At 41.1% G+C, this 13,333-nt stretch overlaps 1 protein-coding gene across 5 annotated transcripts in view; it reads left to right on the forward strand.

Moving 5' to 3' along the window:
- Positions 1–10,967, forward strand: part of SYK (spleen associated tyrosine kinase) — a 92,659-nt gene extending 81,692 nt beyond the window's left edge. For all 5 annotated transcript variants that reach the window (XM_059927000.1, XM_059927004.1, XM_059927001.1 and 2 more), the window contains 3 exons: positions 5,814–5,954; positions 7,377–7,489; positions 10,270–10,967. In XM_059927000.1, coding sequence (XP_059782983.1) covers positions 5,814–5,954; positions 7,377–7,489; positions 10,270–10,342 — 327 coding nt within the window. In that variant the 3' untranslated portion in view covers positions 10,343–10,967. The remainder of the gene's footprint in view (positions 1–5,813; positions 5,955–7,376; positions 7,490–10,269) is intronic.
- Positions 10,968–13,333: the final 2,366 nt, after the last annotated feature.

A 13,333-nucleotide genomic window follows, 5' to 3' on the forward strand; every position in this document is an offset into this window, starting at 1 on the left:
TTGTTAATGGATACACAATATAAAAAGACATAAATTGTGATATCAAAAACATAATGTGTCGGGAGGAGTACAAGGGTAGAGTTTCTGCATACAATCGAAGTTAAGCTGTTATCACCTTAAAATAGACTTATATTTATAAGATGTTTTATGTTAAGCCTCAGGGTAACCACAAGGCAAAAACTTGCCATAGATACATACAAGATAGAGAAAAGGGAAGCAAAGTATACCACTATGGAAAATCATCAAATCAAAAAGGAAGACAGTAAGAGAGGAAGAAAGGAGCAAAAGAACTATAAAACATCCAGAAAGCCATAATATGGTATTAGTAAGTCTTTACTTATGAATAATTACTTTAATTGTAAATGGATGAAATTTTCCAATCAAAAAGCATAGAGTGGCTGAATGGACAAAAAAAAAAAAAAAAGTCAACTGTATGCTTCCTACAAGAGACTCATTTCAACTTTAAGGACACAGAAAAACTCAAAGTGAAGGGATAGAAAAATATATTCCATGCAAATGTAAACCAGAAAGTAGCAGGTATACCTATGTTTATGTCAGACAAAACAGACTTTAATCCAGAAACTGGAGCAAGAGACAAAGGAGGTCAGTCATCTTAAAATGGTAAAGAGGTCAATTCATTAAGAAGATAAAATAATTGTAAATATACATGCACCCAACATTGGAGAACCTGAATATATTAATCAAATATTAACATATCTGAAGGGAGAAATAGATAACAATATAATAATAGTAGCAGTCTTCAGTACCCCACTTTTAACAATGGATAAGTCATAGAGACAGAAAATCAATAAGGAAACATTGGACTTGACCTGTGCTTTAGACCAAATGGACCTAACAGAATTTACAAGAGAATTCTATTAAACGTATCAAGAAGAATTAACGCCAATCCTTCTCAAACTATTCCCAAAAATGGAAGAGGAGGAAATACTCTCAAATTCATTTTTCAAGGCCAACATTATCCTGATACAAAAGCCAGATACAAGGAAAGAAAACTATAGGCCAATATCCCTGATGAACATAGATGCAAAAATTCTCAACAAAATACTAGCAAACTAAATTTTAACAACATGTTAAAAAGATCATACACCATGGTCAAGTAGGATTTTTTCTTGAATTCGAGGATAGTTCAATATACACAAATCAATAAATGTGATACCCCACATTAATAGAGTGAAAGATAAAAATCATATGGTCATCTTATTAGGTGCAGAAAAATCATTTGACATAATTCACATCATTTCATAATAAACAGTCTCAAAAAAGTCAGTATAGAAGGAACATACCTCAACACAATAAAGGCCATGTATGGCAAGCCTACAGCTAACATCAGACTCAGTGGAGAAAGGTTGAAAGTTTTTCATCTAAGATAAGGAATAAGACAAGGGTGCCCACTTACACCACTGATTAAACAGTACTGGAAGTCCTAACCAGAGCAATTAGGCAAAAAAAAAAAAAAAAAAAAAAAGAAAGGAAAGAAGAGAAATAAAAGGCTTATAAACCAAAATTACCTCATCTCTATTTGCAGATGACATGATCTTATACAGTTGACCCTTGAACAACACAGATTTGAACTGTGCAGGTCCACTTACACATGGATTTCTTTCACTAGTATGTACTACAGTACTACACAATCCACTATTGGTTGAATCCATGGATGCAGAACCATGGATACAGAGGGCCAACTGTAAGGTTATATATGGATTTTTGACTGTGTGAAGTGTCGGCACCCCCAACCCCTACATTGTTCAAGGGTCAGCTGTATATAGAAAACCCTAAAGACTCCATCAAAAAACTGTGAAAACTAATCAACAAATTCAGTAAAATAGTAAGATACAAAATCAACACGCAAAAAGCAGTTGCATTTCTATACACTAACAGTGAACTATCCGAAAAAGAAATAAAGGAAAAAAATCTCATTTACAATTGCATCAAAACAATAGAATACTTAGGGATAAATTTAACCAAGAAAGTGAAAGATCTACATACCAAAAATAAGACATTGATGAAAAAAGTTGAAGAAATGGAAAGATAACCTGCGTTCATGGATCAGAAGAGTTAATATTGTTAAAATGACTACACTACCCAAAGCCATCTATAGATTCAATACAAATCCCTATTAGAATTCCAGTGGCATTTTTCACAAAAATAGAAAAAATAATCCTAAAATTCATATGGAACCCAAAAAAACCCTGAATAGCCAAAGCAATCTTGAGAAAGAACGAAGCCGAAGGCATTATGCTTCCTGATTTCAAACTATGCTACAAAACTGCAGTAATCAAAACAGTGTGGTACTGACATAAAAACAGACACATAGATCAATGGAACAGAATCAAGAACCTAGAAATAAACCCATGCATATATAGTCAACTAATATTTGACAAAAGAGTCAAGAATGTTCAATGGGGAAAAAATAGTCTCTTCAATAAATAGTGTTGAAAAAACTGGATATTCACATGCAAAAGAATGAAATTGGACCTCTATATTATAACATTCACAAAAATTAACTCAAAATGGATTAAGGATGTGACTGTAAGACTTGAAACCATAAAACTCCTAGAAGAAAACATATGGAAGAAGCTCCTCAGTGTTGGTCTTGGCAATGATTTTTTGGATATGACACCAAATGCACAAGCAACGAAAGCAGAAATCAACAAATGGGACTACATCAAACTAAAAAGTTTCTGTACAACAAAAGAAACATCAACAGGATGAAAGGTCAACCTACAGAATGGGAGAAAATATTTACAAACCATCTATCTGATAATTGGTAATTATCCAAAATATATAAGTAACTCATACAACTCAATAATAAAGCCCCTCAAATAATCAGATTTTTAAATGGGCAAAGGACCTGAATAGAAATATTCTATTTTTTTCTATATCTCTATGACAAAAGAAGACATTCAAATGGCCAACAAATACATGTAAGGGTATTTGACATCACTAAGCATCAGAGAAATGCAAATCAGAACCACAATGAGATGTCTCTTCATACCTGTTAAAATGGTGATCACCAAAAAGATAAGAGATAACGAGTGTTGTTGAGGATATGGAGAAAGGGAAATCCTTGTACAGTGTTGGTGGGAATGTAAATTGGTGCAGCCACTATGGAAAGCAGTATGGAGTTTCCTCAAAAATTAAGAATAGAACTACCATATCATCTGGCAATCCCACTTCTGTATATATATCCAAAGGTAATGAAATCACTGTCTAGTAAAGATATCTTTACCCCCATGTTCACTGCAGCATTATTTACAATAGCCAAGACATGGAAACAACCTAATATCCATCAATAGATGAATGGATAAAGAAAATATGATACGTGTATGTGTGTGTGTGTGCATGTGTGTGTGTGTATGTGTGTGTTGGCTTAAAACTGTAGACAAATATATGGGATATATTCAGACATAAAAAAGAAGGAAATCTTGCCATTTGCAATAACATAGATGGACCTTGAGGGCATTATGCTAAATGAAATAAGTCAGAGAAAGACAAATACTGTATGATCTCATTTATATGTGGAATTTTAAAAAGCCAAACTCATAGAAACAGAGAGTAGATTTTGGTTGCCAGGGTTTGGGAGGTGGGGGAAATGAGAAGCTGTTGGTCAAAGGGTACAAAGTTCTAGTTATAAGAGGAATAAATTCTGGGAATCTAATCTGCAGCTCAGTGCCTAGAGTTAACAGTACTACATTGTATAGTACTTGGAAGTTACTGAGAAAGTAGATCTTAAGTGTTCTCACCATTAAAACAGCGACAACAAAAATTAGCAATTTTGTCAGGTGAAGGATGTGTTAACTAACCTTATGTTGTAAACATTTTGCAATATATATGTGTCTCAATCATCATACTGTACAAAAAAAAGAAGCCATGTTAGAAGCAGCTAAAAGAGACTGAACACAAATGAAAAGATGGGAACATGGAGAATTTCTTTAAGAAAACAAAGTGAAATGGAAAACATTAAAGAGTTAAGCAAGATTAAAGAGAAATGATAGTGATGAAAGCAAATTAGCTCAGTGCTCGGAGAACTGCATGACAGCATGAATTTGTGCAGCAGGACTAAATGCAAATGCCCTTTAATCCAGCAACTCCTTACAAGTACTCTACACACTGGGCAGATACACACTGTCAGTAATGTTCATTCTAGCATGATGTGTAATAGCAAAAATCAGGAAACGACTTAATGACCTCTCAGTAGGAGGCTGGTTAAATCAGTTGTAGAAGATTTATGCAAAGCATACAATGAACTCTCCTAAAAGTGACTTTCTTTGCATGTGCTGACATAGACATATATCTATGACACATGGTTAAGTAGAAAAATTAAAAAGTAAAGTGCAAAAAGTATATACCTATAGTTTGATTACCCCTCAAGAAAGCATGTATTACCAGTTTATACTTGTATGTAGATTTTTCTGGAAAGATTCAAGAAAAACGATCAAACGTGCTGTCTCTCTTGGTGAGGATTTGGAGTTTGTGGTCGAGAGAGATTCCCTTTTCATCATATTTAGGATTTGTCAAAGGTTTATCTTGTGATCAGTTTAAAATTCAGAATAAACTGGAAATAACACACGACTAGATTGTTCACAACTTTTGAAATCAAAATCTAAAAATAATACATAACATGAATGAGACAGACGTATAAGCAGTGTGTCATTTAGAGAAGTGCCCTAGCACCTGTGGTCTCAGATTGATATCCCCGAGTTGTCTCCTCTGGCCACCGTAGGGCAACTCACCTCCCTCCCTCCACTTGAAGAGATGTCACACAGGTTAGAGTGACTTCCATGGGAGGTATCAAGACTTCACTACACCACGCTGAACCCTAAGCCCCAAAGAAAGAGTTTTGCTAGGCAAGATTTTGATCTCTTTACTAGCACTTGCTTTTTTAAATTAGAAAGTATACAACTTTGTTTTAAATGACACTAGCAAACCGTCTCCCCCAAAACAGTGTTGGTTTAAAGCTGTAGACAAATGTACAGTAATAGTTAAATATATTATGAACAGCCGAGTATTTCTTGGAGCAAAACCATGAAGTAATATTCAGGCCTGACTCTTGCATTGCCACGCCAAGCTCCAAGAAGCTGTGAGTAGACAAAGGAAGAGGTAAGAGAAAGAGACTAAAAAATACAAAAACTTCAGTCTGAACCTTAAAAATATGTATTTAAATTTTAAAAATTTAAGATGTTAAGATTTAACATATTTTTAAGATTCAGACCAGATATATACACACAGGCATTTTGTGAGTCACGATTTTATTTCTTTTTTTTTAATTATGGTACATGCACATAACATAAATTTTACCATCATAACTGTCTTTAAGGTTACAGTTTAGTCATGTTCAGTACATTCACTTTGCTCACAACCAATCTCTAGAATTCTTTTCATCTTCCCAAACCGAAACTCTGTACCCATTAAACAGCTACTCTCCATCCCACCCTCTCTCCAGAGCCCCAGGCAACCATTATTCTACTTTCTGTGTCTATGAATGGGACTGCTCCAGGGGCATCAGATGAGTGGAATCATACAATATTTGTCCTTTAGTGACTTGACTGGCCTACTTCACTGAGCGTAATAAAAGGTAACCACGTGGTGCATCCACGTCGTGGTGTGTATCAGAGTTCCCTTCCTTTTTAAGGCTGGATGATACTCCACTGTATCAATATACCCCATTTTGTTTATCCATTCGTCGATGGACATTTGGGTTGCTTCCACCTTTGTGAATAGTGCTGCTATGAACAAACATGGTGTCCATCATTTTATTCTTAATGAAACATCTCCATGTGCTTGGTTTTCAGGCCCAGACCCACGGGAAGTGGCCCGTGAAGTGGTACGCTCCGGAATGCATCAACTACTACAAGTTCTCCAGCAAGAGTGACGTCTGGAGCTTTGGAGTATTAATGTGGGAAGCATTTTCCTACGGGCAGAAGCCATATCGGGTGAGCTACTTCTGTTTCATTTCCTAATTAACAGACCATCAGAACAGATAAGCCCCAGATTATCTTTAAAGGACCCTGAAAAGCATCAAATCTGGACACCCTTTCTGAGTCTTTATCTCTTGAGAGTGTGGGGTTAATATGATCTCACTTTATTCTAAACTGAAAGAAATATTTGAAGCTATCTGGACAGTATGTAGGGGTTTTTTTATTGTGTATTATGCATATAAATATGCATAAAATATGTCAATGAAAATTCAATTAACTATCAAGTTAAGAAGGATAAAAGGGAATTTTATTTGAGCCAAACTGAGGATTATAACCCAGAAAGCAGATTCTCGGGAAGCTCTGAGAACTGTTCCACCCTTAGAAGTCGAAGGCACAGTCATATACATTTTTGAGATCATACATCAAAATGACATACTGATATTTTACATAAAGGTCATTAGGGGTACATAGTCCAGGTAAACATGTACAAAGGGAGCGGCAAGTCACCATGCCCTACAGAGCTAGGAAAGAACACTATTTTTTAAAGAAGTTACAGTGCTAGTGTCAGAAGAAAGGAAAAAAGGTGATCTTTATGGCCAAGCAGGCACTCCCATCTTTGAGGAGCTCTGGTTAATGTGTAATGCAGATGCACACCGCACATTAGGGAGGGAGGGAGAATGTCCACACAAACACAGAATTTTATGTGTAGTTTTTTCTTGTCCTGTCTTAAAATATAAATTTTATTTCATCAAATATATACCCAAATCACGATTTATTAGATTTGAAATAGAAATAATGGCTATTCCCATTAACAAATTTGCAGCTGTTACCTTTTTTTAGATGTTTTTCATCAATATACATATATATATATATATATATATATATATATATATATATATATACTGAAAAGTGCACAAATCCTAGGACACAGCTTGATGGATTTTCACAATTGGGACACACCCATGAAGCCAGCCCCCAAATGAAGAAACAGAACAGAAGCCCCCCTTTCCCCCTGCACACACAAAACTTACCCCAAGGGTAACCCATCTGACTTCTAGCATCATAGATTAGGTGCTCCTGGTACTTCCCTGGTGGTCCAGTGGTTAAGACTCCATGCTCCCAATGCAGGGGGCCCAGGTTCAGTCCCTGGTCAGAGAACTAGATCCCGCATGCCGCAACTAGAAAGATCCCACGTGCCACAACTAAAGATCTTGCATGCGACAATGAAGATCCCGTGTGCTGCAACTAAAACCCAGAGCAGCCAAATAAATAAATAAATATTAAAAAAAATAAATTAGGTGCTCCTACTTTTTGTACTTTATATAGTTGAAATCACACAGCATGTACTCTTTTGTTTCTTTTGGGGGGTAGGATGTATTTCTTTTGTTTTGCTACATGCTATGTTTAAAAAGCTCAAGAATATTTTGCATGTTTTAGGGAATGAAAGGCAGTGAAGTTTCTGCTATGCTGGAGAAAGGAGAGAGGATGGGGTGCCCTCCAGGGTGTCCGAGAGAGATGTACGAGCTGATGACCCTGTGCTGGACCTATGAGTGAGTACCCAGCCCTTCCTGCCATTTAGCCCCACACTCTGGAGGCAGATAGAATTGCCGAGCACTAAAAAGGAGCATGAATTCTGTCTTTTCATGAATCAGGGATGGGCTCCTTTCTAAACAAACAATGGGGAGAGAGGTCTTGCTTCCTGAACCACGCACTTATATTCTTTAGTCTAAAGAGTACAGACAATTACTCTAATTCGGGATATCAAAATTTAAACGTAGATAATATTAGCCAAAGGGTGGAGGGGTGGTCAAAGTAAAAAAATATTCTTAAGGGTCTGGTCTGGTGATACGTGCTATTTTGGCACGAGCGGATGGCAGAGGCACTTAGCAGGGAGATGTCATACTTCCTAATTCCTGATCACCTTTCAGAGTGAGGCATGACCACGGATGGTGGCCAGCTCACAGATGGATTGGCCAAGGTAGCACTTCCCGAGAAGCAACTCAGAACTTGGAACAGTGGCCCTAGAGTCTGCACTGAGAGGCCTCACGTGGCCTGCCTGGTAGAGCACATGTGACGTTGTAGGCAGGTGATGTCCAGGGCAGCTCAGCTTGCAAGGGGAACACACTGCACCTAAGAATCAGGGACGTGGCCTTTGACCTTGCCTGGGTTTGGCAGCCTGGACGTGCATCATGGGGAAACCCCCAAGCCATGGTCTCTGTCCCTCTGACACTGAAGTGTGCATATGGCACCCTTGCAGCTTGGCAATGATGCAGGTCTGTAATCCGGGGGAGCTCATATATCTGCCAATAGATTTGATACTTCGAGGGTCAGGTTTGTTCTCAGATAGCTGATATTGCAAGAGTATCTTCAGGATGATGGATATTTCAGGTGCTTTCAGATGCCACCTGGGATTCTGCAACGCCTCGGGAAGCATCTTCCACAACTGTAGCTGGGAGTGGAAGTGAAGAATCTCATTATTATCTAGAAGTGACCCAGGGTCAGCAAGGGAGAGGGCAGTTATTTCCCTGCCACTTTCCTCATGGAGGTTACAATTCTGGGCTAGGCAAACAGGAAACAAATTAACCCCGAGATAAACGCATGATTATGTATTGTGATGGGTGCTATAGAGCAAACTACAGGGAGCTTTGAATGAGAGTGGAGAATTTCAGGGGGGAGGTCATACTTCCATTGGAAAGTCCATATTGGCCTCTTTTAGGGAGGGTCATTCCAACCGAGAACTGCAGGTTGAGGAGCTTGAGTGCTGGAAACGCCCCCACTGGGCACGAGGGTCAGAGCGGAAAAAGCACCCCAGACCCAGGTAGTCGGAAGTGAGCAGGACGCCGGCACACACACAGGACACTTGGCCACCCTCCTCTGCAGAAGCTCGGTGTTGTCCTGGAGGCAGCGTCACCCATGGTATAAAGGAGAGATTCCCTGGGAAACCTGACCACGTGTCTTCGCTGAGGGCCAGTCTGTACTCCTGTTTCCCTACACTAGTTTGTTTGCTTGGTGCTAGGCTGCTGGGTGGATGAAACCCTCACAGCAAGACTCAAAAGGACTCTTTGTGCATTCGGATCCCCATGGTCGGAGTAGAACACCCTGTTTGGCAAAGATGTTGAAGTTGTGTTCTTTGGCTTGAAGTTTAGTAGCAGGAGGGAGGCTTTCCTTCTGTGTGGACACAGGTTTCCACACATGGTCCCACATCCCAGGCTTGGCCATCACGTCCCCTCCTGCAGCACAATTTGGTGGCCAGAGACACATCTTCCCACAGTGAGCGTGATCTATAGACATGACCACAGATGGCTGATATTTTTATGCAGTTTTAATGCCTGCTCTTGAAAGCTGTAGGTGCAACCATTTGTTTGATGCCATTTGACAAAACCACCTAGTTTGGTTCTGTAGAAGCCACTCTGCCCTTATAACAGTAAATGATTCTTGGTTCCCATGTGTGGCCGCTGGCTGTTCTCTCATAACTAGACTGAACCATATGAAATCGCAGTTGTTGTAGGTCAAAACGGTTGAATGTGGACAGTTTGTGCAGTTTAACCTCAAGTTCTATGTCACTTTTTGGGCAGTTTTACCCACTTGCAATATAACCAAAAATCTTACAAAATAAAATTAACTTCTGAGCAAGGATAGACTCTCCGAATTTTAAGAAATACTTGCTTCCAACTGATTCTGTTCAGTATGCCCATGTTAGAGAAAGCAGAGATGTCTATAGAAGTTTGTTTAGAGGTTGCAAGCTGTGAAACAAACTTTTACCCATGGTTTATATACATCATCGCCTCACCTGCCAACAGTGACAGAAGTAAGGCCTTGCCACATTAAGGTTTACAATAACAGCATCTTTTCAGAAAATCCAGAGCCATCTGTTTGGGGTGTGGGGAGGGGAAGTTTAACTTGTGTCCACATTTTTTTTTAAAAAAAGGTTGAGTCAGATGTTAAATATATATCTGCAGTACACTGACCAACTAAGTATTTTCAGACACGTTCTGTTTTGCTAGGTCATAAGGACACAGTCTCTGAACCTGCGGTTAAAAGATCCTGACCTTGAGAACAAAACTTTCCCATCTTTAAGGTGGACAGGAGTCACCTGGAGACCTTGTTGAGTGCAGACTGGGCTCGTTAGGTCTGGGGCGGGCCTAACACTGTATTCCCCAGAGGCTTCTGGTCAACCACACTTAGAGCAGGGATGCAGTGTGACCGCAGGCTCATGAGGAAGCGGGGCGCGGCCACTCCACTAGCGCTTGGCCTGCAAAGGCCCCTGCTGTGACCAGCACTTTTTCACAAGCATTGATAACAAACAATAATGCCTCTCTTCCCTTTGCAGCGTGGAGAACAGGCCCGGATTTGTAGCAGTGGAACTGCGGCTGCGCAATTACTACTACGATGTGGTTAACTAACGGCTCCCACGCCCGTCTGTGGCTGCCTTTGGCCAAATGAGAAGTTGAAGGAAGACTATTCCAGTGCTTTGATTTTGAGTCTCCATCTTCCTCCGCCCAGGAGAGCCAGCTCAGGTGGAACGTTCCAGTGACTGTCGTTCCCCAAAGCCTGTCCTGGAACACGCCCTCCACAAAGCAACCCATCCCAGTTAGGAGCGGTGGGAAGACAGACGGACACCAGGACCAAGGGTCCCTTGGATTCGTGTGTGTTTCTTGTCTGAGTGGCAGGTTATTTGCAGGATTTGTTTCCAAATTTCTTTCTGTCTTTTCAGTTCTCGGGCTCCTGGGCTGCATTTGAATACCCAGCGTCACCATGGGGTGCTGAATCCTCTTTCCCATTTCGGCTGCATTTTCAGTGGCCAGAGGGTGCCCTTGGCTTGTGATGCCTGCTGTGGAGGGAAGGAAGGGAGAGGAGAAGAGGTTTGACTGCCTCCAGAACATGGCTCCTACAGGTCCCAAGATTGAGCCCTGCCACTGAAAAACATTCCCTGATAAAAGTGCTTTGAGGCTTAAAAAAATCAGGCTGGACCACTGCAGTTTCTAAGCCTGTAGCCCAGTTAAGGGAAAATAAAAATTCTGGATACTGCTTTTGTTCTATGTGTTCTGAGGCAGAAGACTCACATCTATATGAAAAATGGAGCCTGTTGGAATGAATTGGCTTGGCTTACTTTCCCCGCAAAAGCCTCTCTGAAGACTGTACTTGACTGGAGACTAATAAATAAAGTTCTTCGTGGAGACCCAGTAGGGAAGAGGATGTCTGTCATCTCAGGTCTGATCTAGGACAGACAGCAGGGTACAGCGGGCTGTCGTCTGCTTGGTGTGGTCGAAGCTTGCTCTCCCCTAGAGAGGGCCTGCAGCCAGAATTCCCTGACTTTCTGTATTCGTAGTGAGGGACAACCTGGTGGCCAAGGCCATCTAAAGAGGAGTTTCTAAGGCAAGTATTAATTCACAATAAAGCCACAGATCCTGACCCTCTCCACAAGTAAGCCTCATTGAGTGCAACTTTGGGTTGAAGATACAAGACCCAAGAAATTTTTTCTAGTCCCTGGGTCTTAGTTAATCCTTGGCTAATGTTTGATCTCATGCGGATCATCAGCCCATTGATATCAGATTTGCTGTAGCCGTCCTTCTTAAGTCAGTCGAGACACATAAACTCAGACCATCTTGTCTTCAGCGGTACCTAAGACATTTTAAAGTGTACATCCAGCCTATGGCCAGAGAGGAGGCCCCACTCATGACAGGGGAGCCGGGCATGGAGAAAGGCAGCAGTCGGCACCCCAGCTTAGCCAGCAAAAGACATGAGTCCACTGGTAGAACTTGTGTTAAGAAACTTTCAGAAGCCACCCATGCTTTTTTGCCACATGGTGGTTTAATCATAGTGTTAAAGAAAGGATCCCTGTGCGCTGAGCAGATACTCAAAACAATGGCAATGCACATTTAGAGTCCCTGAGATTATAAAGATGAGTGACACAATCTGTGGTCAGGTTGTTTGTAGAATCATCACAGAAAGGGCTGGATAAAGCAGTAATGGCATCTGAGAAAGAGACCATCCATACACACTGCTGAACTCCCAGGGTCCTTCTTCTACCCACAACGTGTGTCTGTAGCAAGGCCACACACTGACAGGAATAGAGGGCATGCGTGTCATAAACATGTAGAGCTCTTGCCTTCTTTCCAGTGGGATTTTCCACACTGTCTAGCAGCTCAACACCCTTCCCAGGAGTCTGGGGATGAAGAACATCTAGAATGTGAGTGGGCAAGAGATGCCCTGCCCAGGAGGCAGCCAGCACTCCCCTCCACTCTGTCCTCCGCTTCTCCCGCTAGTGGAAAGAGGCCTGTGTGTGGAATTTTCACTGTGGCCGCTCGCCCAAGTCTTGTCTAGTGAAAATTGTATCCTGCGTTAGGGATAACTGTTCTTTTCCCCGGGGTCACAGAGGAAGGCACATAGGGAAAGGCACCTTTGTGGAAGGATTTATGAAGTAAATGAGCAAAATTTGGAATCTTAGGGCTTACTGCAAGGCTGGGCTTTCACATGCATGCTGCCCTTCTGATGGGTCTAACCACGTCTTTACCTGGGTCTGGGCTCACTCCATGTGCCTTCACCTTTTGGTCCATCTTTAGCAGGAACAAAAGGACAGCACATCAGACACTCGGCCCTGGCCAGCACCAATTGTCTGCTGATGCCACAAACACTTTGTCACCTCAGTTGGACCAAAGGTTTTTGTAACAGAAACATAGTTCATTCTGTGGTTAGAATAATTACAAGTGTTTTTCGTTTGAGCATGTCCTTCCCCTGCACTTGCTGGTACCAGCCTTGCCTTTGTCCGTTGCATGGTGACTTCACATCTACTCCAGCCCAATGACTGCAACTCCACCTGGGTTTTCACATGTAGGGGTGACCGCTGGTTTATCAGGCCCCCAGACTCCCAAAGAGCACACTCGACCTATTAATCCGGGCATCATATTCTCCATTCATTTCAGAAGAGCAATCTTTTGTCACTGGACTTTTTTCAACTGTGATTTTTAATAAAACTTTTAAATGAGCTTTGTGATGATTTTCATGGATGTGATTAAAGTATGATAGGTTATACTGTCAAATACACTGTGTCAAACAGCATTGTTAAATGTGCAGCATGTATTTTAAAAAATGGTAAGTCCCCAGCCACATCCTAAAAAGATGGATGTATGCAGGCTGGTCGGAGCAGATCTGGAAGCTTCTGCCATGCACAGAAGGAAAAGGCCTGTCAAGGAGGGCCCTGGCCCGCCATGATCCTCTGTTCACAGGCAGGGGATCTGCCCAGCGAGAGCCTCACAGCTCACATCGTACACTAATGGGAGGAGGGCTAACAAGACAGAAATCCCAAAAGAGGCCAGAGCAACACTGTGACTTGTGAACTTTCCCTTTCTCTGTACAGATAGCTTAAGGAGCATTGGGGGTGTCAAGGAAAGATA

Source organism: Balaenoptera ricei, chromosome 6 (genome assembly GCF_028023285.1).
Source record: "Balaenoptera ricei isolate mBalRic1 chromosome 6, mBalRic1.hap2, whole genome shotgun sequence".
Lineage (NCBI taxonomy): Eukaryota > Metazoa > Chordata > Mammalia > Artiodactyla > Balaenopteridae > Balaenoptera > Balaenoptera ricei.